This window comes from Penicillium waksmanii (genome assembly GCF_028829765.1).
Source record: "Penicillium waksmanii strain IBT 27052 chromosome Unknown utg000011l:1.0-400869.0:1.0-401085.0, whole genome shotgun sequence".
In the NCBI taxonomy this organism is placed as follows: domain Eukaryota; kingdom Fungi; phylum Ascomycota; class Eurotiomycetes; order Eurotiales; family Aspergillaceae; genus Penicillium; species Penicillium waksmanii.
In genome coordinates, this window is record NW_026643257.1 from 145,799 (window position 1) to 172,780 (window position 26,982).

A 26,982-nucleotide genomic window follows, 5' to 3' on the forward strand; every position below is an offset into this window, starting at 1 on the left:
TGCCTTTGACATCATCGGCCTAGCCCCATGCTCATACGCCAATAATTGACCACTCCTTTTTACGTAGTATTCCCCAAGTTGTGGTATTAGCGCGAGTTCGCCGAACCCCGCTCCCTATGTTTGGCTCTGCTCAGCCTCGGTGCCTGTGTTGCCTTTACGATGAACTTGACTAGTGTAGCCGAAGCGAGCTGACTGTGTGCCTGAACTCACTCCCCATCCGGTTTTAATATAAGACCCGACGCTGGAGGGCGAGTGAGAGATTTTTTCTTGCTTTTATGTTTCTGCACATCTTTCTCTGGTAAGATGGTTGCTAGTTTGCCGTTGCTGTCGCTGGTTTCAGCTTGTTTGGCCTCTTCTTTGCCGGTGGTTGACTTGGGCTATGAGCGCCACAAGGCTATCTCATTTAATGTAAGATTAATTTTTCTTTGTTTCCTTTTGCTCCATATCTGACTGGGGTCCCAGAGTTCCCACGGTCTCTATAATTTCAGCAACATCCGTTACGCCGCTCCTCCGATTGGCGACCTGAGATTTCGGGAACCTGTGCTCCCAACGCAGAACCGAGATCAAATCCAGAATGGAACTGTTGGCAGGATCTGTCCCCAATCAATGCCAATGTGGGAGGCCATCGAGCAAACTTTCCTGTTAAGTTACTTGTACAACAAGACTTTCACACTCTCCACCAACATCTCGTCCTATCCGTACGAACCAGCCGCCCAAGACCCACGTACCACCGAGGACTGCCTTTTCCTCGATGTGGTCGTTCCGAAGAAAGTCTTCGATCGCACGAAGAAGAAAAAACCCTCGCATTTGGGGAAAGACCTGGCGCCCGTGCTGGTATGGATCTATGGTGGAGGATATGTGGCGGGCGAAAAGAGTAGCTCGGATCCTACTGGGTTGATCCAGCGGAGCATGCTTTCAGGTGATGGAATCGTATATGTTGCCTTGAACTACAGGGTGAGTTGAATAATATTTTCTCCCAGTTGCCTGAAGCTTACCCATTCTAGCTGGGCGCATTTGGCTGGCTTGGTGGTGACAGTATCACGTCCAATGGCACAGCCAATGCAGCACTACACGATCAGCGCTTCGCCCTTGACTGGGTCTACAAGAACATACACTTATTCGGTGGCGATGCGACCCGAGTCACAGTTATGGGAGAATCCGCTGGAGGCGGATCCATACTCCACCAGATCACCGCGTACGGAGGCACCCGAGGGCCATCCCCATTCAGACAGGCCATCATGCAGAGCCCCGGCTGGGTACCAGTCATTAGCGAGGAGCAGCAAGAGAGTACACTTCAGCAGTTCCTAGGGATCTTGAACGTCAGCACGATCGAAGAAGCCCGCAAGCTACCTTCAGCTAGGTTGATTGCCGCCAATGCTTACCAAGTATCAACCAAGTCCGAATGGGGCCAGTTCACATACGGCCCTACTGTAGACGGGACATTTGTTCCTGCTTTGCCAGGCCAGCTCTTGCTCAGCGGCGACTTCGATCACAATCTCAACATCATGGTTGGTCACAACGCCGATGAAGGACTCATATTTACCTCGCCGGATAGCCTGAACAGTAGTGGCCTGATGTCTCAGTTTGCGAGACTATCGCCGAACACCCCGAAGAACGTATCAGAATTCATCACGGACGTTCTCTACCCGGCGGTGTATAACGGCTCCTACGGGTATAACGACTCAGTGCAGCGCACCGCGCTGGCTATCTCCGATCTCATCTTCCAATGTAACACCGACTACATCAACCGGGCGTTCTTGAATCGGACGTATTCGTATGAATTCAGTATCCCACCCGCATTACATGGCCAGGATGTCCCGTACACGTTCTACAACAATGGATCGTCTAGTGCCTCTTCTGAGAGTTCCTCTTCATCCTCGATCGCTAATGTGACAGTGGCGTTGGCCATGCAAGACTTTTTCACGAGCTTTGTTCAGCATGGCGTGCCCAATTCCCGCTTGGCGTCGGCGTTCAAGATGCATAGCAAGCAGGGTCTGCTTATGAATATTGATCAGAGTACCATCCAGGAGGTGCAAGACCCGACTAACAATGCGCGTTGTCGGTTCTGGCAAACTGCGCCCTATTATGTCCCGGCATGAGTTGTGCACAAGTTATTTTGCGTTTCGGGCCCTGTTTTATATGGCCTATCATTATTGTAACTCACAAGCGATTTGCACAGCCCGAAATATCATATTAAATGCTTTAAACTGCCACTATCTCAACAACAACAAGTTTAATGCCCTCAAAATTAGGATTCATATTTAATTAAATCAACTTAGTCTACTATGAAAGTGATCACAAAGGCTTTGAATGCTCAGTTCTTTCGCCTAGTCGGCCATCTCTTTTCTTAATAAATATACTATTATATATCTTACAAATATACTCTGTAGCTAATTTTTAGTTATAATTATTAACAAATAACGTATCTACTATAAATACTATAGAATTAGTTAAGAATTAATAGGCTAAATTGCCTCTAGTCAGATATATTCTTTCTTCTTCTCTGTCTGTAGGTCATAATTATAAAATACTTTATTTAGTATAGATATACGATGTCACGGGATTCGGAGTATGCGATACCCCGGACTCTCGAGGCAGATTCATGTTCGAATCCCTTCCGAGTCGCTGGCGTATGCAAGCCTGCCCTAGCCCTAGCAATATTAAGGACATATGACAACAGCTATGATTCTTGTTCTTCAAGAATCACTCTGTATATATCAACTGACCAATCTGATCTCCGATATCCTTGCCTAGTCACAGGTCTCTAGTCTGACAACTCAGTAACCATTACAACTAGACTACTATCTATATAGTATAAGGCTATAGATGGTCTAATATTTTTTTTTCTATGACTAGGCTATATATTACCTATATTATTACCCCACAAGATTACTTTAAATGTCTATTTATATCTAAATAACTTATTAGTAACTAGTTATATTAGAGATCTATTTAAATAATATCCTTCTTTCTGCTCTATTTAGCCTTTATCTTCGTTGGGTTTATAGGAGATTTGATCAAGTATAAATTTCAAGAAACTATATTAATGATCTTATGGCCCCTTGACATAGTTCTATTGTCACCAGGATCGCTAAGGCTTGAGGCCAATATTCTTCCTTGGTTGGTGTACCCAATGGGATACAGTGGCGACCATTATTGCCTTCCATAATAGAAACATAGATTCACTCTTTCAAACCCTAATCACAAGATATGCCAGTCACGATATTGTGAGGAGCTCCGGTACTCACAGAGATCAGGATACGGCGTAGCGTAGTAAGCAAAGGAATTAGTATCGTTCGGAATAGCTTGAGGAGGATAAGAAAGAAGCTAGGAGGGAAGGCTAGATACACAGGTGTATGGCGTGGATGCCTAGAGTGGTGCCGTAGGCATGAGGCATCCACGAATGGTAACAACACCAGTTCGTTGCAGATATGGTTATTCCTGTGTCTGAGGCTTTGTTCTAAGGTTGAATGGTATAATACTAAACGCGTAAAATCCCAAGTAATCCGTATGTTCATGTATTGTTATAGATCCAAAGATAAACCACTCCCACCATGACATCTTCAAAACTCGAGCACCAACATCTTACCAACCCACTACAAAGTGGCCGTCTTTCTCTGGGGTGAATTCCAAACGCTATTAATGCTATTAACGTGCTGCGGTATTCGGAAGGCCCTCATTCATAAGGACTAGCCTAGAAAGGTCGCCCGGTAGAAAGCTCAAGAGCAAAACGCCGACTTACAAGGATATTATTTAGAAAACTTATCAGCTCATTAGTTGTATCACTTGGTACATGTCAACCAGTTATTGTCTAGACATCCTACCATATATACATGGCTCTCCACCAAGATATGTCCATCCCATTAACTCCCACAATCCGCCCGACTGACTCGACCAAAAATGAGTTCACCGACAAAATACCCGACAAGCACTGCAAAGAAGAATCCAACGTTCATCGTCATCACCGCAATCATTCTAATAAAACAGTCAGACATGGTCTCCTTTTTATTTCGGATGCGCAGCCAGCGTGGTAGGATCTTACAAAAGATATGCGATTCCCTGGTTGGCCATTCGCAATACCGCACGAGGAAGATTGACCGACAGCCGCCATGTTTGAATCAAGTTCTGCCGTGAGGGTTCATCCTGGCCACCGTTGATAAGAATAGGGTATCTTGCGTTTGTCGCAGCCCAGGAAGCTTCGAAATTGGCAAGCTTCGCGCTCATGGCTCGCCAAGTCACAGCGAGGAAGAAGAGAAAAAACCAAGTACCCACGTAGCCCCCAGTACTAGTGGGCATCCACGAAGTCGAGTACAGCATCGTGGAAAGGTTCTCGGTATTGAAAGTCATTTGCATGGAGGTCGACGCGGTAGAGGTCATCACCGGACCGGATGCACTCATAGATATTGTAGACATTTGCATGACGGGAAAAATGGATTGGACAATGTCATTTCAAACTTCAATGGAAGGCATCGAAGGTGGTATTGGGCCGCAGTTCAAAAGGAATTATCGGTGAGAAGAAGCCTCAACAATATAAAGGCTAGCAGAAGGTTCACGGATGGCAGAAATCATTCATTTGGGAACACGGAAATCCTTCAACTCCAACACAGTTGGCTCTCGGAAGAAATTACAAAAAGTGTTCAAATAAAGAAATTTCAGAATCTACACCGGGACAGCTAGGGATATCTATTGCGAGGATGGGAGGCCCCCCGCAAGACTGGTTAAACAACTCTGGGGAGGCTTGTGGAAGCGCAAAATCTCGCAAATGTGCTCAGCGCTAAACCGGAAGCGGCAAGGAGAAAGGCATCATCAGACCAAGCTTTTATATTTTGCTTATTTCCCACGCTTGCACCGACGGGGCGGGTCGGAAAGAAGTGGGGCGGCTGCGTGTACCCCATCGTTTCGATAAAGATATTAATTGATGAACACGGCTGGTGCGACTCCCTTGATGGAGACGGGTTCTGCTTACTCTTTTGTCAACGGAGGTTCTTTCAGTCTCCATATCGTGGCCCAGGTGTATGTCGGTCAAGATGGACATGGACAATATCATGTCTGGAGGCCCCGGCCTCACGGATGCGGGCCTAAATATGTCGAATTATACAATTGCATCGGAATTTCTAGCCGCGCTTCTCGATGACACCACCCTGCAGCAGTCCGATTATGCTATCGCTCGGGCTTTTTGGTACGGCGTTGTCATTGTCATTGTGCTGGCGGGCATGGTCAACTGGAGTCAATGGGGTCTACTGAAGTTGCGGTCGGTTTCACTAGATATCGTGTTGATCATACGTAGATTGCTGACTCCTAGTTTAGATTGCGTGCAGCCGCAGCAAACCATCCACGACCGTCAAGTCCATCTAACTCAGTTACCTCCTTCCTAGCTTGTTGCACGGCTGTGGTTCGAGAAGTTTCCTACCATCAGATTACCCCCACAAAATCGTGGCTGCGGATACCAGCAGTTGGATCAATCCTGTTGATTTTAATATATCTTGGTTACATCATGGGATTGCAATTCTTTGATTGGCACTATCTTGGCGCTCAATACTGGGAGGCACAGGGCCTCCGTGCGGGCTGGCTCACGATAGCTCAATTTCCACTTGTCCTTCTCCTTGCTGGGAAGCGGAATCTGATTGGATACGCAGTAGGTGTGTCGTACGAGCGACTGCAGATTCTGCACCGTTGGGTGGCAAGGATCATGCTGCTGACTGCTACCATCCATGGTGGTGTTCAAGCCTATGGATGGAGAAAATATGGTGTGATGCAAATTGAGATTGACACTGATAGCTGCATACCTACAGGTATGTTTGAACATCCTCATACTTAATAGTTGGGAACTAACATATAAGAAGGGTTCTCTAGCTGGATTCTCTTGCTTTGGCTCGTTCTTTCCGCAACTGCTCCAATTCGCAACTGGCGTTATGAGATATTCGTGGTTCAACATATCATCACTTTCATTGGATTCGTCGTGGCTGTTTTCTACCATTTGCCTTCAACCGCACTGAGTTCAAGGCATGTTATCCACCTATTACTTGAAAGCTACGACTAATTCGTTTTTTAGGATATACGCTTGGATCGGGGTCGGTCTGTTTGTCTTTGACCGGTTGGTCCGGACCCTTATCTACGCTTTCAACAATATGAAGCTCGCAAACTTCACCCTTCATGGTCTCTCGGGAGATGTCACGAAAGTTCGGATAAATTCCCCCCGGATCAAAAAATGGAGCCCAGGGCAGCATGTCCTTCTGTCTATTCCCGAGCTAGGATTTGGTCAATCGCACCCGGCGACAATTCTCTCTATTCCCTCATCTCATGACAATGACCTAGTGTTCATCTTGCGAGCTCATCGAGGCTTCACTCAGCGGCTGCTCCGCTCGGCCAAATCATCCTCCACGGACCTATCCCAGGGGGCTCGAGTAAAAGAGAGCACTAGCAAGGAGGATGCTATTCGGATAATAAAAGGGAAGCACTTCTCGCTCATCGGCGGTCCTTATGGCGGATCCCATTCCGATTTTGCGGCATTCGACACCGTCCTACTCATCGCGGGATCAACCGGCGTTACATTCACTCTACCAATATTCCTCGACATTGCTCATAGGTCAGCAAATCAACGGCTTCCAGTACGCAGAATAGTGTTTGCTTGGGTCATAAGGGCCATTTCGTGCAAAGAGTGGATTGCAGACGAGCTTCAACGGGCAACCGAATCGCTGCTCAACGTTGGAATTGAAATTGAAGTGCGATTATTTGTGACTTGTGAGCTTGATCCGATGGAAAAATCAACAAAGAAAGCAGGATGCAAATGCAGGATTGTCGAAGGGCCGTGTTGCTGCAGTGATTTAGGTATTGAAGAAAGCCAAGCTGCTTCCAGCACATTAATCACTCAAGGAAGTGAGGATCCAGACATCGGATCATCTTCATCCGAAAGTCTACGACAAAGGCAGCCGAAAATGGGCAACTCGTTTCTATCTGCCTGCTCCACAATTCAGTCTGGCCGGCCTCAGCTGAAGCCCCTTCTCTGGGACCTTCTGGATCATGCCAAGGGAGAAACTGGTGTGGCAGTGTGTGGACCTCTGGGATTAGTGAGCTGTGTTAGAAATACGGTTGCTACTGTTAGTGAGCAACGCGGGTCAAACAAAGGAACCGGTGCTGAAGGTGTGTATTTACATGCAGAAAGTTTTGCGTGGTGACACTACATCTGTAAAGTTTAGTTATCAACCTGAACAGAGCTTTGATGTCTAAACAATTGAATTATGACGAAATTAAACTGGATCTGACGCCCGTGACAATTTCCATCTAATCCAGCTAACCCCTACGGAGCTCGATAGACGCACCCTAACCAGTAGCTCTACCAAAGGTAATTGGGGGGATTTAGGCTGACCGCCCAAGAGGCCGCCTGTCACATCCGCGTCCCAAAATTACTAGTGTTCCTCATACAAATTTGGACCTGGCTGATCTACCAAGCCTCTTGGTATCGTAACCTTGCTGCCCTCTTTCACCCTCCTCTGCGCCCGATGAAGCTATTGTGCCCTTACGAATTACTCGCTCTTGGTGGTTTAAAATGCTAAAAATGTAACCGCAAAGCATGTGATGGTAACATCTTATTTTCAGCCATCTCCAACACTGACCATCTACATTCACACTGACACCGACACCGACAACAGAGGATAATGGTAAAAGACAACTAAAAGCAGTAGATTCAAGGGGTTCATATAGCAGAAACAACAGCAGATAGTGGTACTGTATCGAGCGAGCGAACCAAAGTAAGCGACCGAGTGGGTGTTGAGGGAAGGAGACAGCGGAGGCGGCGTAGGCAGGCGGGACTTAGTCGTAGCAGCCAGGTCCAAATTATTAGTAAATTTAGGACGTGGGTCTTACGGGCGGCCACTTTCTCTGCTGGCTAAAACTGCCCTAAATACCCTTGGCTGAGCTACTGGTTAGGGTGCGTCTACGGAGTATAGAGCTCCGTATGACCCCTGCTGGCCACTCGACCAGAGCCAAGCCGCCAGTTGGTCGATTGACGGCCTAAGTACACCAAGAGCTGTAAGAAAACGTGCACCGGACCAATGAGAAAGGGCCGGCAAGCTCGGTAAACACTTTGACGCCGCCCCTTCAATTCTGAACCAATCATAAACTAGATTAGCATGTACATATGTACTCAGGCGGGGATGCTCACAGTGACACAACCGAAACGTGTGCCCATGTGTGTCAAATTGAACATGGAAATAACGTCAAAACCACCACTAACCAACTATCGAGCTATATTAGTAGATATGATAAAGTTACAAGAGGATATCAAAGCTGTTCCTACTAAAAGACCATCATGGAGTGTGGGGTCACGGGAGCCTTTGCATGCAAGGTAAAAGACGCCCCGAGGGAGCGCTTGTATTTGAGACGGAGTGGTTTTGTCAGTACATATTTTTGACGGTGGCGTTACAAGAAATTCGACTACACCGTTACACATGAAACACATTCTGGGGTTCATTGGGTGTTTTTAGGGCCGACGCCCTGCCAGATGGAAGCCGTCATCTTTGATCTACTTAGTTCCCTGTGGCCGTCGGCAATTGTCGGGATGAATTTGCATTGCGTAGCATGACCCTCTGAAGTTCCATGCGCACCCCTCCGGCAGATTTTCTGACCTTTCCTGAGGCTTCGCACCTTGTTCATATGTCATATTTCTGTGACTTTCCTTCGGGTCAAAAATGAAGACATCAAGACCAGAGCCGCCTTCTTTCCATGTCAGTCCATTGGAGCTCACCCGCATGGCGGTGGATTTGATCAAAGAGATTGAAACAGCGACAAAGAAACTACTCGACAAGCTCTCCCCACAGGATGCCACATTTGATAATGTTGTCTTGCCGATGGCTACGATCGATAATAATATCAAGAGCAAAGTCCAATTTCTGGCATTCTTTCAGGCCGTTTCGCCCTCATTGGAGCTACGCCAAGCATCCTCGGTCGCCGTGAGCATGGTCGACACGGCATACTTGGAGCTTTTTCAGGACGAAAATCTGTTTGCATTGGTAGATGTTGTGCATAAGAACTGTGATACGAGCCAAATTGAAATCGAAGACCGAAAGTTTCTCACAAAGCTTCATTCAACCTTTATTGATGATGGCCTTGGGTTAAAGGGGAATAACAAGAAACGGTCCCACGAGATTTCTAAGCGACTCGTTGAGCTTAGAGTTGCCTTCACAGAGAATCTCAGCTTGGATCCTGGGTATATGTGGAAGGAAGAAGAGGATTTAGAGGGACTTGATGCTGACAAAATCCAAGCACTTCCCTTATGTCCCTCGAATGGCCGGAGGGGCGTACCACTAAAGAAGACATACGTGGATGCGGTGCTCTCCAGCTGCGTTCGATCTGAAACCCGAAAAGAGGCTTTTCTTCAAAGCCAAAGAATCTTTCCTGAAAATATCAAGATCTTTAAAGAGATTATCGTTCTTCGAGATGAAAGGGCTCGTTTGCTTGATTTCAAGTCATATGCGCATCAACAAGCCCGGTCTAAATTGCTGAAATCTCCCCAGGAAGTTAAGGTTATGCTAGCCGAACTTTCGAATCATTTGCTCCCTATTGCACAGACAGAGCTGGAGGCATTGCAGCGCGCTAAAGATCCGTCCGGGAGCCCCTTCTATCTTTGGGATTTTGACTATCATCACGACAAGATGCTGCGAGATAATTATCAGCTAGATCATGATCTTATTGCGGAGTACTTCCCTGCCAAGGTCACGATTCAGCATATGCTCAGTATCTTTGAAACAATATTCGGGTTGGAGATTGAAAATTTGAAATGCATTGGAGGTGACTATATCTGGCACCCAGAGGTCAAGGTCTTCAGTGTACATGACAGAAATTCATCTAAATTTCTTGGCTATCTATATATGGACATATATCCTCGTGATGGGAAGTTCAACCATGCAGCTAATTTTAACATATTCCCTGTATGTGGGGCCGCGCCGACAACTTGAACGATGATTCAAGTTTTCAAGTTCTATTCTTCAACCTTGGAAGTTGCTAACACCCGCCTTCAATAGTCCTACTCTGTTCCTGTGGGCATAGATCAACCTTTGGTCTGCACAGCTTTGGTATGTAACGTGGCACACCCCCTAGCTGACAGGCCAGCCCTTTTAAAGCATCACGAGGTTATCACACTCTTTCACGAGCTAGGCCACGGTGAGCAACGTTGGAATATCCGTCTTCGTTCTCACGTTCACTCACAATATACACGTTAGCCTTTCATGATCTCTTGGGAAGGTCCAAGTACGCAACATTTCATGGGCACAGAACAGTTGCAGACTTTGTTGAAGCGCCAAGCCAGTTGCTAGAATATTGGTGTTGGGTGCCGGAGTGCCTTCAGCGACTCAGCTGTCATTATAGCTATGTCTCTCCGGATGCTGATGAGTTTGATACTTTCATAAACCATTCGACTCGCCCTCCCAAGGAAATCCCTCGAAGCCTAGTAGAAACACTCGTCGAGGCTAGGTCGATAAATCAGGGGATTTTGACTATGAGACAGGTTGCGTTCAGCAATTTTGACTTGGAGATTCACTGTCCATCTTCCCATGAGGCCATTAAGTCAATGGACATTGCTGAAATCTATAACTCCCACTTGCAAAGAACAACTCTTCTACAGGGCCCGAATAATTGTTATCAATGGGGGCATGGCTATGCGACGACACCCCATTATATATGGGGCCAAGAAGCGAACTACTATTCCTACTTATAGTAAGTTTTTCTATATGTGGGTGTGTAAACTCTGTTATCTATTGAATGGTTAACTTTCCTTTCGATCTAGCACCCGTATATTGGCAGCCAATATGTGGTGGTTGAATTTCCATTTCGATCCAATGAGTCAGGAAGCTGGTCTCAAATTGAGGAAGATGATACTCGAGCATGGCGGCAGTAAGGACGAGAAGATGGCCCTTGTGGAATTCTTAGGCGGTGAACCAACAGTCAAAGTATACTTAAGATATCTCTCATTAGACAAATGAATAGGTGATATATCTTAAATATTGCTTGTAAGAACCTCCATGAAAGCGTCAGCTCCAACTTCATATACCACTCAATCCCGTGTACAACCATCCCATGGGTTACCTCCTGCATGGTCACTCTTGCCGGAATACAACACGTGTAGCTTCTTGCGGCCGTTCATCAAGTCCCCCGCGACTCCGTCACTAGGAGATCCAACCAAGCTTCTTGGTCCACCGTGGCTGGAGAGAGATATTATCATTCGTCGCATATTAAGATCCAAACAGTTTATGAAAGTCCAGAGGCCATGAAAGCCATATCGACGCCCCTATCAGCCCCGGCATAGATCAGCTTTTCCTTGCCACCACCATTTTCTTCTACGGGAGTACCAAGCAGTTGGATTCTGCCTTTGGTTCCAAACTCCTTCTGCAGGTGGCTCAGCGCCAGAACGTCTGTCATTCTCCTGGTGGTGGTAAGGTTGTGGCCACATGCATGGCTAATGATGGGCAACACAACATACTCAGCATTGAAGTTGATGAGTCGACTTTCACTACCACTTATACATTCAAAGGATGTGTCCACTCCATACACATCCCAAATGACTGTGAAGCCCTGGCTTGCAAGGAAGTCTCAAATAGCGTCATGTGCCTTGTGCTCTTCGTATGCCAATTCGTAATCCGACCAAATCTATTACTGTTAAGCTCTTGGGTCACTCGGGCGTCTCTAACCATTCAGCTTCACGGAGAGCATGGAGGACTGCATAAAGGAAATCCTACGTAATTGTTTAGCTCACGGAGCTCCTTGCCTACATTCCCAATGGATCTATCAATAGCGGCCTGGGGTTTCTAAGGGGAACCCAGATTATTTCAGATACCCATTTTGTCAATAGTCAAGCGCAGTCACAGCAGTAGAGAAGAGGCTCGATTGGGGGTATTAGACAGAATTCGGTGGTATGAAAATGACAGAAGAATCATTGTAATAAAATATTGGCCTCGTTGCAGGTACATGTTTCCCTTTTATACTAGTTCTGTGCTGTGATAATATTATCGAATTGAAAATTCAAATGAAAGCATCGAAAGTCGCGAATTTGAATACGTAGTTGCATAAGTCAGTGATTCAGGCATAAAATCCATCTCAATAGATTAGCTGATTGACTATCCTGTCATTTATAAGACTATGATTAGCATGTTACAAATACCTAGCTTAAGGTACCTATGTTCACAATTTTATCCCTTTGCGCCATGGTGTGGCATAAGATAACGATGGCCAATGCGCGGGCTGCGATTAGAGTTCCGGCTTTAGCATGCTTGGAAGTGAGCCTGCGGTCCACCAATCAACAAGCGTAAATTTGCCGACCTGGCTGACAGTTGCCAAGTCCAGGGATTTATGTCCTTAACCCCCTCTCCAGCTCGCCTCTTTGATCCCAATTAATATCTGTGAATTTGCCGACCCGTATCCGTTACTCGAGTTGTCCCTGTCTTTCACTCGCCATCAAAGAACTCTCCGCGGGAAAGGAAATGTCTTCAGGTTCCTTCGATAGGGAATCTCTTTAAACAAGACAATAAGTCGCTTTACATCTAATCTTATCGCTTTTATCTTCTGTCTATACTACACCCTGTGGGGTTTTCAGGCGAGAATGGACGAAATTGTCGGAAATCGGTGTCTCGTGAGCGAAAGTTGATGTCAACAGTCCAAAGATAACGATGTCATGGCGCAAGATATTGGACTTGAATCGTTGTGTAGTGTTTAACATAAATTCACCAACTATGCCATCCCTGAGTCTGCTTGGATATTTCGAGACCAATGAAGAACATTGGATACTGGTCTATTCTGTCTACATTTGTACTCACATAAAATCCTGTATACAATGGGCACAGTGCAAGAGCCGTACAAATACGACGAGAAAGGTGGCGATACGACAGAGGAGACGCAACTGGATGCCAGTGTTGGTGAATATACTGACTATCAGGCATCCCCTGAAGACGAACGTCGACTGCTATGGAAGTTGGATCTATTGTAAGTAATAGGGGGTCTGACGACTGAAAACCCAAGGCAAACTTCAAAGCTTATCACTCCTCACAGTATGATCCCCACGATGGGAATTTGCTACATGTTACAATATATGGATAAGCTTGCGCTTAGTCAAGCAACTCTTCTGAATATACGAGGCGATCTCGTAAGTGATATCAAAAAATCCGTTTCGTCCACCTGGGCAGCTACCAACCATTTTCATATGCAGCACCTGGTTGGCCAGGAATATACCTGGTGCTCTGCGATCTTTTATTTTGGCTATCTCGCGTGGAGTGGACCCACTTCGTATCTGATCATTCGCCTTCCCCTGGGCAAATACCTAGCTGTTTCTGTGTATGTTTGCCGAACCATTAACTCTTCTGTCCACCCTAACTTATTCGTGAGCAGGTTTTTATGGGGTGGAATCCTGATGTGCCATGCAGCCTGTCAGAACTACGCGGGTCTAGTCACTGCTCGATTCTTCCTTGGTGTCGGTGAAGCTGCTGTTGCGCCAGGATTTGGCCTCATTACTGGAATGTTCTACAAGAGAGAGGAGCAACCCGCTCGGTAAGCATAAAATTGCAAATGCGCGAACAATGATACAACATACTCACCTTTGTCTTCCTTCAGCCAAGCAGCATGGTTTATCGGTAACTGTGTTGCTAACATAATTGGTGGCATCGTTGCGTGGGGTATCGGGAATTCTGCATCGGCAATACAAAGCTGGCGCCTCTTGTTCCTGGTACTGGGGGGGGATCACTTCTGGCTACGCCATCATTCTCTTCTTCATTCTTCCCGATTCTCCCGCGAAAGCTTCTTTCCTTACTGAGGCCGAGCGGAGAATTGCTGTACAGCGAACACTAAAGAACAAGACAGGAACTACACAGGTGACAGAAGCATTCAAATGGAGTCAAGTTGCCGCTGCTGCGAAAGACCCACAAGCCTGGTGTTTGGTCTTTTACACATTCTGCGTCAACCTTGCCAATGGCGGTCTCACCAGCGTACGTGATTTCAATCCCGATGTTCCTTCAATTTTCACACTCACATATACATAGTTCTCTGCAATCATTATCGCAGGCTTTGGCTACTCAAACTTCGAGTCCCTCCTACTTCAGATGCCTATGGGTCTTTCCCAACTGGTATTCCTCATTATCACAGCCGCCATTGCTACATATATACCATCATCAAGGATCATGGCCATGATTCTCAACGTGGTGGTTGCCGTTATCGGTGTTGTTTTGATTTACACTCTCGATGACCTGCACAAAATTGTCAAGCTAGTTGGCCTGGCTTTCGTTGCCGCATTCGCTGCTAACATCCCACTCTGTCTGAGTATTGTTACCTCTAATGTCGCTGGATCTACAAAGCGAAGTACGATCAGTGTTGCTATCTTTGCCGCATATTGCGTGGGCAATATTGTGGGGCCTCAATTCTTTTACGCTTCGCAAGAGCCAGTATACTTGGTACGTATATTCCATATCCGTATTGGTGTTCTTCTGACTCATATTATGATCGATAGAGCGGCATCCAAGCATCCCTGTGTGGATTAGCACTCGGTGTGTTCTTCTTAGGCTGTTTGCTTGCTTACTATGCCTGGGAGAACAAAAGAAGGGATCGACAGAATGGAATAGTATCTGAGGATCTTGATGCTCATGATATTATTGAGGAGATACACGATAAGACAGACAAGGAGATACCAACTTTTCGGTACGCTCTATAATGTACTTACTTGTCTTCTATCTACGAGTATCATCCAACGGCCCCAGCACTTGAAATAGTGTAAGGGGCCTCTGCTTCCACACTCATGATAAGAAGGGCCAACTTCCCCAATCTTAGATACAAATATGTCGATTCCAAACTACTGAGGCTTTGCCAGCCACACTTCATGCATGCAGGACTAGGGTCTACTCGTGCCTGCATTACATTGCTCTGATTACTTTGGTCATGTCCCGAGGTTGATGAGGCGTTTGCATGTCGATTGCACGCTGTTTATCATTCGATAGGTAGATATAGCGTGAGAATTCCCTCCTCCATTGCATACATCCGCCTTCATCTGCCATCTCATTTTCCACCTCTCTCGCCACAAACACGCTCAAACCAGCCACCGTATTACTTGTCTTCTGGTCCATTATTGTGCACCCTCCAGTACCTCTCCACGTCTCCGCAATCATCTAAAACATGTGGGATAGACCTCCATCGTTCAACCTTGGAAGTTGACTGCCCACTCATGAAAACATGAGGGAGCAGACTGTTGGTGGGCCCATTGTTTATCTGAGACTCGGATGATCACGGGGACTCGGAGCACCACTTTGATGGAGATGTGCTTATCTCTGACTACGCCCAGATTCAATTTTCAAATGCAAGTCTACTCGCTACGATCCTTGTCTTTCAATTGATTATTATGATATACTCTGGTCTAGAAGGGGAAGCGGGTCCCTTATAGACAAAGCTTCAAGTTCCGAGCCGATGATGACCCGATGATGACCCGATGATGCGCCTGTACACCATTTGGATTCACAGTAGTCCCAGGGCTGATTGGTTGGCTGGCGGTTCGTCCGTGTATAAATGTGCAATGCAGAGAAATTTCGAAGTGAAGTGTGGGATTCGAGCTTGGTGGGTTTTGGGTGTTGGGGTATTAAAGTGTTAGGATGCGTGATATAGGAAGATCATAGATAGCTGCCCTTGCTGAACCTTGAACTGTAGTCACTAGCCTTGCTCACCATCTCCCGGCGTTGCGCATTCGAGATCTTGGAGGAAACAGCCATATCCTTCTCGCGGTCGAAGGCGCGTGTGCTTGGATCATCTTCTTCCTCTTTGCGCTTACTTTCTGACTTTTCCAGTCGAGCCTTTTTTGTAGCACGGTCCTGCGGGAATGAATTGGCACACGATGCATAGAGAGGTTGGGTAAATGCTGGTAGGAAAACTCACATTGTATTTTTTGATCTTCTCCTCCATTTCCTTATCCTTGGCCGCATTGGGATTGCTGGCCGAGGATTGTGTTGTTCCGCTAGAAGGGGCACCGACACCCATGACTTGGTCCTCCAATCGCCTTAATTTCTCCTCTGGCGTTTCAACCCATGCGGCATCTAGACCCTTTGAACCCGCGGTTGCTGAGCGGGCTGATTTTCCAGTTTGAAATTTGCGATTCCGTAGCTGTGTTGGGTCGATTTTGGAGGCCCAATCGCTATTCTCCGGTGGGTGTAGCATCCAGTCATCTCGTTGAGTCTCTGGTTTTTGTTCCTTGGCGGGGGTATTCGCTTGGGCTAATGAAGCGGAGGTAGCTATAGAAGCGATTGATTGACCGGCGGGAGGAGGTAAACTGGGACCAAAGTCATCGTCACTGTCATCGCTATCGCTGGCACTGCCACTGGCACTGGCAGCATCTGAATTGGAGGTTGGATCGGTGGGTGGAGGGAGGGAAGGGCCGACGACTCGTCGTTTGGGTACCCCAGCAGGCTCAGCAGCATCGGGGGAGAGTTTCCTTTTGTCCATCGCAGAGTATGACAGAGTATCACAGAGTGTCGACAGAGATGTGTATATCACAAGTTGATATCGCCAGAGGATGTCCTTATGGACGGTACATTAGGTAAGCCAGACCCGTGACCCTGGTACTTATCTTATCTCAGATCAGGTGATGTCATGGGACCCGTTCACTCCTTCCGATTTCTCCCCGTTTTTGTTTTCCTTCACCGGGAGATCCTCTTGACTTCCTCCTCCCCCGCACTCTCGGGGAAGTCAGGAATCTCGATTCTCGTGGGATACCTTTGATCTTCCCTAGAGATATGCTTATGCTTCTTCTTTCCTTTATTTGACCCCCATAACTACTGAATATGGGCTGTCTCACTGCTCACTCCCAGGATATGGCCATACAACAGCGGTCAACTGATAGCTCGGAGCCCACCGCTCCACAACAACAAAAAGACGTACACGCAAACCAGCCCTCCGAAGAACCTACCTACAAAGCTCCACGCAGATTCTTAGCTCAACCTATCGAGACAACATCCCGAAGCTCTCAAGTACCATCTACCTCCACCGCCACCTCCAACCCCGCCGCACCTAATGCATCTCCATCATCACCGCAGCAGAAGGAGGACGAGAAGGTCAACCCACCTCCCCCTCGCAGGAGATTCCTCCCTGAACCTATCGAAACCACGACAAGGACCAGCAGTGCAGGTTCAAACTCAGCCAAGCCCAGAAGGTTTACACCAGAGATCATCGAGACGGAACATCGCTCCGTGGACCCCGATCAACCTCCTAGCCGGTACAATGCAAAAGCACCAGTGGGACTGGGACATCTCGGCCTTCAGCCAACGGGATCCCGTTCACCAGCACGGCTAAGTCCGAACCGTGCTACTCCCCATCCAATCGAGTCGAAGTTCTCATATGCAAACCTCCTCCGCCGACAAGAACAGTCTCGAAAGCATTCCTTTCGAGTACCGGAGCTCCCTTCCATCCCGTCCAACAGCAGCGAAGAATCAGACACTGCCTCCGAGTCTCGATCGGTATCCTCGTCCCCGAAAAAGCGGGCCACCAAAACTGCCAAGTTTCAACCGAACAATAATACTGGAGACACGCTCCAAGAAGGTGGTGATTCCGGCGAGTTTTCCGATTACCTGCTTGCGCTCGCTGCACGCTCTGCCGAACAACAATTGAAAGACCAGGCACTAGCTGCCTTTCCAAATGAACAGGTCTATCAGCATTTCGATCACTTCGCCATCGATGACGAGGCACCGTCAAGAAATTCAGATGAAGAGGAGAATTGGATCTACCCACCAAAGCACCATCTCAAGTCTCGGAGACAATCTTCGGCAGATCTAACTTGGGAACTCGAGCACCTGCGCCACCATAAAGAAGAAGCAGAGCAACGCTCGCGAGTAATGACCAGAAGGCGGAAACCGGACCTCAAGCTTTCCGAACCAAAGCGCCTGGGTCCAACCCCTCCAATGTTGGGAGCAGACATCATCTTACCACAAAGTCTATCTCCGATAGGGTCATTCTCCAACAACAATGGTGCCCAGGGCGAATCAAATCCATGTACCGACTGCGGCACCCTCTGGTGCGGGCCAAGTCGGCCAGTTAACGGGCGAGGATCCGGTCTGTGGATGGGCACATGTCAAAAAGATGAAGAATCAACCAATAACCGCGGCTCTCAAATCATGACTGGGATCATGACCCCAATGATACGGGATGAAATGCCTCCGAGTCTAAGCCCCAGCCCCAACCCCTGTCACACCCACAGCACCTCCCCAGACGCCCATGCCCATGCTCGCGCAGCTCGAAGAGAAGAGCAAGGACACCCGGCCCGCTCCGCCCATCGCAGTGTCCCCAGTTCCAGCCCGGGCCTCGGCCTCAATCTCAACCTCAACCTCAACCTGAATACAGTCAGTTCCATCGAAGACGAATTCAGCGACGAATTCGTCACGCAGATCTATAATTATCTCTCCCTCGGATACCCCTGCGTGGCACGATACTACGACCACGAACTGAGCAAGATCTCAGGTATCCAAGTCGACGACATGAGAAAAGATGATCTCCATACCGATGCGAAGGGGTATGTGATGGCGCCCGAGAATGAATTCGCCGTGGCTTGTACCCGATGGAAGGCCCTTCGTTTGTATATTCAGGAATGGGCTCGGCAGCAACCTAATATGGTCGAGGAGAAGAAGTGGGGTGTTGGTGTTCCGGAAAGACGGGGAAGCTGGGCATTCTAGGTCTGAGCCAGGATATCACCATTTCGATGTCCTTCTTGTTGTTTCTCCTCTTTCGGTTTTTCCGTTTTTTTGTTATGTTCCATGTTTCTGCAGGCATCCATACCCGGCGCGTTATATCTTGCCTACATACAGAAGCGCTTATATACGATGATGACGATGTTGATGATTACGATGATGATGATGATGATGATGAAGGTAGAATATAGAGAAACTTATAAGCATTCATTTTATTCCTTACGGTAGAGGATTAAGCGTTTGTTAATTAGCAAAACATTCAACTTAAATACTACTACCTAGTACTACCTAGTACCACCTGACACATGGTATCCAGAGTAAGATAAGGAAAGGTTAACCCTATTATTTTTATGGGAATCCCGTAACCGGCCAACATCAAATTTCTACAATACTTGTTGGTCAATAGACCCGCAAAGCTCACATTATTTAATAGCATTTGATACCCAGTCCAGTATTCCAGCCAAGCATGGGTATTCGTTTATATTTCACCACATTTAAAACGCTCGGCCCCTTGGGATCTGTACACCGCTCCCCTCCCCTCCGGGCGAATGGGCATACTCCGTACATACCATGAAAGATATGGGGCTCTGTCAAATTTTCTCGTCTTGCATTGCAGCAACCTCACGGTGATGAGCATACTTATTACTCGGTAGGTTTATCACGCATCCTATTTTCTGGCCGAGGAAGGTCTTTGCTTCTTGTCAATAAGAAATCTCCGCAATAGACTGCATCTGTATTAATGGCTCCAATATAAAGCTCCCCAAAGTATATAACGCGCCTAAGAGATTAACCAATTAACATTAAATCAGCAGACGCTAGTACGGTTTTCCAAGGTTCAAATACTTCAAATACTGCTTGTTACCTAAGAGGATATCTGCAAGCGCTGCAAGCGGAATGGGCTAAGAGAACGCGAACAAGAACGGACGTAAGTAAAATCGGACTTTTACCCCTTGCATCTGACCCCTAGATAGTATCGAATTGAGAAATTCCTGTCATGTGATTAGATTCTAGTTCGAAGGTGAAGTATGGTAAATTCTGTTGTGCTAGTGGCCGACTGAGAGGAATGTGAGTGATACGGCAAAATATAACCGGAACTTGAAGGCTCTGTTGTCCTCTCACCTGGACAAACCTACAGTGCTCCATACCCGCAATCGGCCCAGTAGGTAATATGAAAATAGTCGTAATTAGGAGCATTTGGGCTAACCGCCATAGAGGCCGCCTAAAAGAACAGCCTGTGTCCCAGGATTCCTAATGTTCACCGTACAAACTTGGACCGGCTGCTACGCTGAGCCTCTTGGCACTGCAGCCTCACCATTCTGCCGCCTCCTTGAAGTATGCCACCCCTATCAATTGCCAGATCCTAGCGCTTTCTAGCGAGTTAGAGGGAGAGTCAAGCATGTGATTATGTGTGATGTTTACATCTTATTTTCATGTTGGCTATCTTTAATGTTATTCATTAACATTAACATGCTTTTACTACCTAAGAAGCTATTTGCACAATAAGGAATGGCAATTGTAGTTGTGGAGGAGTGTTAGCTCGGAGGGATTCGGAGACGGGGGCAGCGAAGGCAGCGCAGGGGGGGCTTAGGTGTAGCAGCTAGGTCCATACTTGTATGGTGAATGCTAGTAATTTTAAGGAAGCTAGTGTTACGGATGGTCCTTTTTTCTGCCTGCATAGCTGCTCCAAATACCATTTGCATACCTACTGGACCGATTGCGGCTATCGAGCGCCGCACTAGAATGATACAGCTTATTCATCCTGTAACGCATTTTTCTCCAAATTAGTTGTACTGCGAACGGTCGATTTAAGCCAAGGCAGACAGTACCTCTGCTCTAGGATAAGAAAAAATCGTAGGCCATAACAGATTGCTGCCTAGGTGGTCACATTTGATCTGTGAATGTCTTCATTCCATGCACTCGTGCACTCGACCCCAGATTAATATTACCTTCCCATGGCAAAATGATGCCCTCATCAACACGACGAAGAGTTCAAATTCTCGCGATAATTGTCTTCCTTATTGGACTCATCGTCCTATTTCCCTCCGAGCCACATCTTATGCGATTGAGAACCTCCACAATAGACTCGACAACTCACTATCTACACCGGCCATGGCGTATCAAGCCAAAGTACAGACAGGACATTGCAGTGGCCACATTCTTTGCGGGCGAAACAGCCCCCGGTGATAACGAAGAAGAAGACAGCTACTTCATCGCCATTCGGACGTTAGCATATCAACTACGACATTCACCACAAACCCGCCTTGACCCAAGCATCCCCTTTATAATCCTGGTGGCACCCGAAGTAATACACGAGAAACGAAAACAACTCGCCGACGATGGCGCGATAGTGATTGAAGTTGATAACGTCAAGACCAATCTCACCGTGGATGTACCCCGCTGGCGCAACTGCTGGACGAAGCTCCGCCTCTTCGATCCACAGATCCTCCCATTTGAAAGAGTCCTCTTCATGGACGGGGACACCGTCCTGACCCGGCCCATCGATGGGGTATTCGACGACCCGGCAGCTCAGGTCAGAGACTCCAAGAATGTAGCTGACCAGCTCAAATTGGACGAAGTTCCTCTGCCGACGACGTATCTTTTTGCCGGGAAGCCGGAAGCCTTTACTTACGATCATCATTACCCACCTGATATGTCTGGCAATTATTTGAATGCGGGGTTTTTTGTGTATTCACCCTCGAAGGAGATCATGCAGTACTACATGTCCGTCCTAGGATTGGGAGGGCGATTTGAACCGAACATGCCAGAGCAGAACTTGCTCAACTATGCTCACCGTATGGAAGGGAATATGCCGTGGCAGAAGCTGCACTATAGCTGGAATGTGAATTTCGTGAACCCCGAGGATCTGAAGGAAAAGCCAGCTTCGTTACATGTGAAGTCTTGGGATGAGAGTCTTCAGCAAGAAGTGATTAACTACGCTTTGAGATGGAGATGGGAGATGGAGGGCTTTTGGGTAGGAGTTAATCAGAGTAGGAAGGGGATCTCGAGTTTATTTTAAGCCGATCAATTCTTTTCGAATCTGAGTCTCACGTATTAAGTTGATATTGTGACTGTGAAACCTAGAATTTAATCGTTCTTGGGTTATTTCGGCTCCTAGTATTGTGACATTGATTTTCTGCTAGGTCGTTTTCGCGCAGAATGTCTCAACCTTACCTAGAAGGTTTGTTCTCAACAGTGGTATTCTCCAATGGGGGCGGGTTGCGTTTCATTTAGATGAAAGCACTTATACTCTAGCTTCGGTGTGTGATCCTCATGTATCCGCGAACTGAAAAGAGAAAACGCCTTTGCGCAGGCGAAGTCACAAGTGTTGCTTTATTTGAGATGGATAGAGGACAAAGCGACTCGCTTCTAGTATAGGAATTGCGATTTTGACACAGAGAGGATCTCGTGCAGGAATGGGCCCGATGATTTTGGTGGGCTCAAGGCCCTTCTTACTAGTCATTGTATGTTTGTAAATAGGGATTTTTTCAGTCGTCTCGGCTGGGGGAGTAATGGTGGCAGACTTGGAGCCCAATATTCCGATACTACAGCATCCGTGGACTACTACTTGCTTCGTCACTTCGTTTTGGCACCAGATACTTGCTATTTCAATAAACACACATTTGTGACCCACATGACGGTTACCAAAATTGTGTCTACAACATCGACCCAATGAGTCGTCCAGTCCTGAAGAATTATATATTCCCACCTGGGCATAGGTGCTTAACTTGAATGGTAACGCTACTTCTTCGAATATTCCCTAGCAGTCACATACTACTAATAACTCAATTGACCGTCCGCCAATTGGATTATCCCGATCCCATTCTAGACTTCTAGACTTCTCCCTACGATGGAAATATGAGTTACTAGTATTATTGTAAGAAAATGCGAATCAAAAAGAAAGAGAGTCAGAAGGACAACGCCCCGAAATGGTCCAATGACATGACAGAATAGTACCGTAGACTTACCGGTAAAGAGGCGTTCTTCAAAACGACTAGACAAGTGCCAATTCTTTAACCTTCGAATGTGCTTCTCGAATATCGGGTTGAGAATCATTCCGTTTTCAACCTCCTTTATGGCATCCATTGGGTCGTAAGGCCAATTGACAGAGACATTTGGTGAATAAAGTGCGGAAAAGGTTGAGTATGGATATCTTGAAGGATTTTCGATCAATGCATCCCGCATCTGGGGCCTGAAATGGAAGTTAGACGATTGAATTCTCGCGCGTCAGTTTTAGAAGATTTCCTCCCATGGGGGTGGTCCATTTAGATTAATTCCTTTCCCACTGAAGGATAGTGATGCTCACCATGGTATATTGTCTATCCATGCAGAGTGAGGGACTGTTATTTGTAGGGCGGTCGGCCGTAGCCACCTGGGCATTTGTTCGTAATCGAATTTCGAGGACGAAAGCTGCCACTTTTTACCTGTTAGCTGACGTGAAGGCATCTTGATAAAGATACGTACCCTCAACGTGCGGAACATAATAAACATAAACGCGAGCTTTTCAGGAAGGGCAACATCTCCAAATGTCAGGAGAATCTCTGTTAGAGTTTGGCAGGTAGGATGAACTGCTCTGATGTTCTCTGGGTTCACGAATCCCTGTACCAAAGGGTAATCGGGTCCTAATAAAGCACCTGCTGGGAGTCCCCTAGTAGCCAATGTACGCCGAGAAGCTATAAAGTTGAGAACTATTTTTTCAATCGGATAGGTGCCCGGTATGTGTTTGGGCATGACGGATTCAATGCTAGCGGGGAGTTTAAATTCATGCGCTGAAGGTACAGCGGGTGACGCTGTGAGTAGTGGTAAGTCTGCTTCGTCAGTGAAATCACGCGATGAGCCGGGGACGTTGGAATCTAGGAATCGGCCAGTGAGTCACATTCGCGACTGGGAAAAGATAGTGCGCTAATTTACCTTCTCGAGGAGTATACGCATTCTGGGCGGGGAAGCATGTCGCGATATCATTTATCTTGAGTGATGGCGGGTGACGGTGATGGGGCGCCGGTTTCATGGGAGGCAGTGGTCATATATTCATTCTGCGGCCGGATATCATCGGCATTTATGTTGATATCCAACTTGTCTGCGGAATCAACGCGGTCGCGTGGCGGAGAGGTCGGTTGTAGCTCAAAAGCAACGTCCATCTGGGGAACCGGTCTAACCTCAGCTGAGGGTTCGGGCTGGCCAGATGATACCAATTCAGTTCATCGCTTGTTTGGTAGACCCCCTGGTCGGCTAACTGTCGAATACTGTCTAGACGCGCCTTCAGGTGCCGGTTCTCGTCCAGCAGTAATTGAATCTCGTGGGTCAAGGTTTGATGACTGCTTCCACTATTTGCCTTGACGTGAGCGAGTTCATCTTCCAGAGTTTTGTTCCGGGATTTCACCCGTTGCCGATACGCTTGCTGGGAGGCTCGATCTAGGTCTCTTTTGTGTTGGACCTGCTGAGAAGTGAGGCGTGAAGTTTTAGGTGACTCTCTTTTCCCTCTAGAGCCATCATTTTCCCGCAGATTGACGTTAAAATCGGGAGTCGAAATCTTGCAAATTGTTCAGTGGGGTGGAACGAGGAGGAGAGCAAGTGTACAAATTTGCTGAATCAGCGCATAATCCGGCCTTTCTTCGACGAAGTTTCTAGACATTTGGCCGGCCTTAATGACACCGTCGGGGTCGTTCTATTTGGTTTGGTTTCATGCTAATCTCCGAATCGTTATATACACCCTTGTCAGGGCCAGATTATCACAACCCTCACCACCGTTGAGGCCTTATGGCCTCAGGCATCCCATCCAGCTACCCGCGCCTCGGTTCCAGACAACCTTGGATTCAATTTATAACCATGCGCTATACAAAAAAGAGGAGTGTCATTATTAATCAAATCAAATGTCCTGGTAAATGACTCCTAGCATTTTGCACAGCTTACGAAAACTAAAAAATGTGTCCTGACCTTTCAAGCTAGGAACCAATCGCAACATCTAGTTGAATCCCACGGTTCCGTTACGAGGAAGCAAGAAAATCCGCAATCGAGATGACTTCGACGTTATGCTATATAAATGTGATTCATATATGTGTGTTATATACCACCGAGGCACCTGGGTACCAAAATTCGGTCAAGAAACAACTCGGTGTACTCAAAATCATAGTAGACGCCTCAGCAAATTAGTCGAGTATCTGAGCCAGAACAAGGGCCCATGAGCAAGGCTTCCACAATTTCACCTTTCAGACAAAACCCACGTCCTGCACGAAGTATAATTAATGCATTGGCATCCATCCTGCTACCGCCCACGATATCCCGCCCGCCTCTTGCTTCAGTGCTTATGCTAGTGGCATATAATCTGGCATCTGAGAGTGAGCCCGTAACAACGGCAAGGTTGTACTCAGTTCTCTCAGGGTCGAGGGGAATGTGATGTGTCAGAACGACGGCGACTCGAGGCAGACCAAATTTTGGTGTTTTCCGAGGTTTAACACCGACAGTGTTCAATCTCTCATCCAGACCACCTGTTTTGTTCAGTGAAGGTAAAACAAATAGGTTGAGAGCCACTAGTGCTGATGCGGGATCGTTTGGCAGCGAAAAGAAAGGTATAGAGGGCGAATACGGTGCGCCATTTCCATCAGAGCTAGGTATTGTCGCAAAGGTGATATGGCTGCTGGGTTTCATGGGAACTCGATCGAAGTGGATGAAACCACCAAGAGTCTCTATAACTCTGTAGAAATCTAACTCATTTCCGGATGCACCATTCAGGATTAATAGAACGTCCACCCCAAAACTCATGGCATGTTTAAGCTCTCCATGCATCGTGGTGCGAACGGTCCCGAGGTCCTCAATCTCAAAGCCCCGTGAGATCAAACTGGATAAGACACCCAAACGACTGGCATTGTGCATAGGAGAATTATTTTCCGCGCCCCCTTCTCTCATGCTGAAGATGCCAATGCGAGGCTTTCTAAATATTTTGACGGTTTGAACACCTGCCATAGCAAGCAAACCGACTGCCCCGGATAAAGGTGTGAGAACATCACCACGGACAAAGATTCGGGACCCGCTAGAAATGTAACTGCCAGGATCGCGCACATTATTCCCGATGACGATTTTATCAGTCATAATTGTGATGCGTCCTTCTCCCATTACCTCGACCGTCGTGTCTTCTTCCTTGATTACGGCATTGGCATTAGGAGGAAGGCGTGCACCAATTGTAGTCCTCGCAACGGTCCCTGGTTGAAGAGGTTCCAAACTTCCACTGGTGTCGGTGCCAATAGCGAATACTATTGGAAATGTCCCCTTCGAAAATTTGCCTTCTTCCAAAACGATTGCATAGCCATCGACAGCGCTGACGTGACAAGGTGGCATCATCATTTCGGCAGAGACGTCCTCAGCAATAACCGAGCCAATGATAGATGTGGTCACTGGAGTGTCGACGGCAACAGGTGAAGGGGTTTGATCACTAATTATGCGCAGTGCCTCATCTACTGATAAAGCAGTGAGTGAAGCATGGCAGCTTTGTGTAGAGCGAACGGTGAGGTGCCTCTGGGCTTGGTTACTGCAATGTTCGTGATCTGCCTGTGGCTGAGATTGAAACAATTGAAAGATGCGCTGACTGAGTGTAACGCTGGCCTTGTTATCCAATTTCAGATCGCTAGCATTGGAAGAAATTGTGATGGCACTTTGACTCGTCATTTTGGAATGAGTTTAAATTCCAGGTCTGCCAGGAGGCACCTTGTCGTATGTGGCTCGGGTACTCGACGAGGGTCGACGAGTGCCTTCATAAGTATAGGAAAACAAGGATAGAGCACGAGAAGGAATAGTGAGACCTCGTGGATTTCCACATGGTCATGTTGTCAGTCTTTTTTCAATGTATAATCAGTGATACTGTAAGTGCTTCCTGTGGATTTCTGATCTGTGAAGCCATGGGAATCGAAGCGAACACTTGACGTAGTCCCGAGGCGAGCTGGTCAGTAAGCGAGCCACCACCCAAAACACCAACAAACGAACAGATCATAACAATGTGTATACGTTATGACGGTACTTGGCGAAGGGAATTTTGGAGAATGGATGACCCCCTTCATGGAAAATCAAGCTTTGATTGGTTCAATTGCAGTTACTAATCACCTGCTCGCTTCATGCCAGCTTCGCTTATTGTCCAGCCGGCCTCGCTTAACGTGTTTCACCCCTATCCGCCATTCCCACCGAGCCGCCACCCTCCAGACACCATGGTTAAGAAATAAAATTATCTCAACAACACCTTTAATTGATTTTAGTTTTGTATAGAGGTTATTCTTAAGATAAGTAAGAATACATTTTTCTACAGTGATTC

General features: G+C 47.1%; 10 protein-coding genes across 10 annotated transcripts; 6 read left to right on the forward strand and 4 right to left on the reverse strand.

Annotated features, from left to right (window-relative positions):
- Positions 1-303: 303 nt before the first annotated feature.
- Positions 304-2,099, forward strand: N7481_013403 (Carboxylesterase type B; the record flags this gene model as incomplete). The annotated part of the gene is made up of 3 exons (XM_057272622.1): positions 304-408; positions 463-954; positions 1,005-2,099. 3 exons carry the CDS (start codon positions 304-306, stop codon positions 2,097-2,099), a joined length of 1,692 nt encoding a protein of 563 aa, XP_057115254.1.
- A 1,764-nt stretch (positions 2,100-3,863) lies between these two features.
- Positions 3,864-4,419, reverse strand: N7481_013404 (copper transporter family protein; the record flags this gene model as incomplete). The annotated part of the gene is made up of 2 exons (XM_057272623.1): positions 3,864-3,975; positions 4,043-4,419. The coding sequence occupies 2 exons, from the start codon at positions 4,417-4,419 to the stop codon at positions 3,864-3,866; spliced, it is 489 nt and encodes a 162-aa protein (XP_057115255.1).
- Positions 4,420-5,027: 608 nt separating this feature from the next.
- Positions 5,028-7,175, forward strand: N7481_013405 (ferric reductase family protein; the record flags this gene model as incomplete). The annotated part of the gene is made up of 4 exons (XM_057272624.1): positions 5,028-5,251; positions 5,308-5,792; positions 5,844-6,003; positions 6,053-7,175. 4 exons carry the CDS (start codon positions 5,028-5,030, stop codon positions 7,173-7,175), a joined length of 1,992 nt encoding a protein of 663 aa, XP_057115256.1.
- Positions 7,176-8,687: 1,512 nt separating this feature from the next.
- Positions 8,688-10,976, forward strand: N7481_013406 (M3 family metallopeptidase; the record flags this gene model as incomplete). The annotated part of the gene is made up of 4 exons (XM_057272625.1): positions 8,688-9,926; positions 10,020-10,158; positions 10,218-10,710; positions 10,781-10,976. The coding sequence occupies 4 exons, from the start codon at positions 8,688-8,690 to the stop codon at positions 10,974-10,976; spliced, it is 2,067 nt and encodes a 688-aa protein (XP_057115257.1).
- A 1,844-nt stretch (positions 10,977-12,820) lies between these two features.
- Positions 12,821-14,683, forward strand: N7481_013407 (uncharacterized protein; the record flags this gene model as incomplete). The annotated part of the gene is made up of 8 exons (XM_057272626.1): positions 12,821-12,969; positions 13,036-13,129; positions 13,193-13,317; positions 13,372-13,530; positions 13,594-13,613; positions 13,687-13,964; positions 14,019-14,426; positions 14,483-14,683. The coding sequence occupies 8 exons, from the start codon at positions 12,821-12,823 to the stop codon at positions 14,681-14,683; spliced, it is 1,434 nt and encodes a 477-aa protein (XP_057115258.1).
- A 946-nt stretch (positions 14,684-15,629) lies between these two features.
- On the reverse strand, positions 15,630-16,455 carry N7481_013408 (GPALPP motifs-containing protein 1; the record flags this gene model as incomplete). The annotated part of the gene is made up of 2 exons (XM_057272627.1): positions 15,630-15,827; positions 15,892-16,455. 2 exons carry the CDS (start codon positions 16,453-16,455, stop codon positions 15,630-15,632), a joined length of 762 nt encoding a protein of 253 aa, XP_057115259.1.
- A 338-nt stretch (positions 16,456-16,793) lies between these two features.
- Positions 16,794-18,674, forward strand: N7481_013409 (uncharacterized protein; the record flags this gene model as incomplete). Its single annotated transcript, XM_057272628.1, has 1 exon — positions 16,794-18,674. The coding sequence occupies one exon, from the start codon at positions 16,794-16,796 to the stop codon at positions 18,672-18,674; it is 1,881 nt and encodes a 626-aa protein (XP_057115260.1).
- A 2,071-nt stretch (positions 18,675-20,745) lies between these two features.
- On the forward strand, positions 20,746-21,705 carry N7481_013410 (uncharacterized protein; the record flags this gene model as incomplete). Its single annotated transcript, XM_057272629.1, has 1 exon — positions 20,746-21,705. One exon carries the CDS (start codon positions 20,746-20,748, stop codon positions 21,703-21,705), a length of 960 nt encoding a protein of 319 aa, XP_057115261.1.
- Positions 21,706-23,644: 1,939 nt separating this feature from the next.
- N7481_013411 (uncharacterized protein) lies at positions 23,645-23,824 on the reverse strand (the record flags this gene model as incomplete). Its single annotated transcript, XM_057272630.1, has 1 exon — positions 23,645-23,824. One exon carries the CDS (start codon positions 23,822-23,824, stop codon positions 23,645-23,647), a length of 180 nt encoding a protein of 59 aa, XP_057115262.1.
- A 1,000-nt stretch (positions 23,825-24,824) lies between these two features.
- N7481_013412 (molybdopterin molybdotransferase MoeA) lies at positions 24,825-26,345 on the reverse strand (the record flags this gene model as incomplete). The annotated part of the gene is made up of 1 exon (XM_057272631.1): positions 24,825-26,345. The coding sequence occupies one exon, from the start codon at positions 26,343-26,345 to the stop codon at positions 24,825-24,827; it is 1,521 nt and encodes a 506-aa protein (XP_057115263.1).
- Between the last annotated feature and the right edge of the window lie 637 nt (positions 26,346-26,982).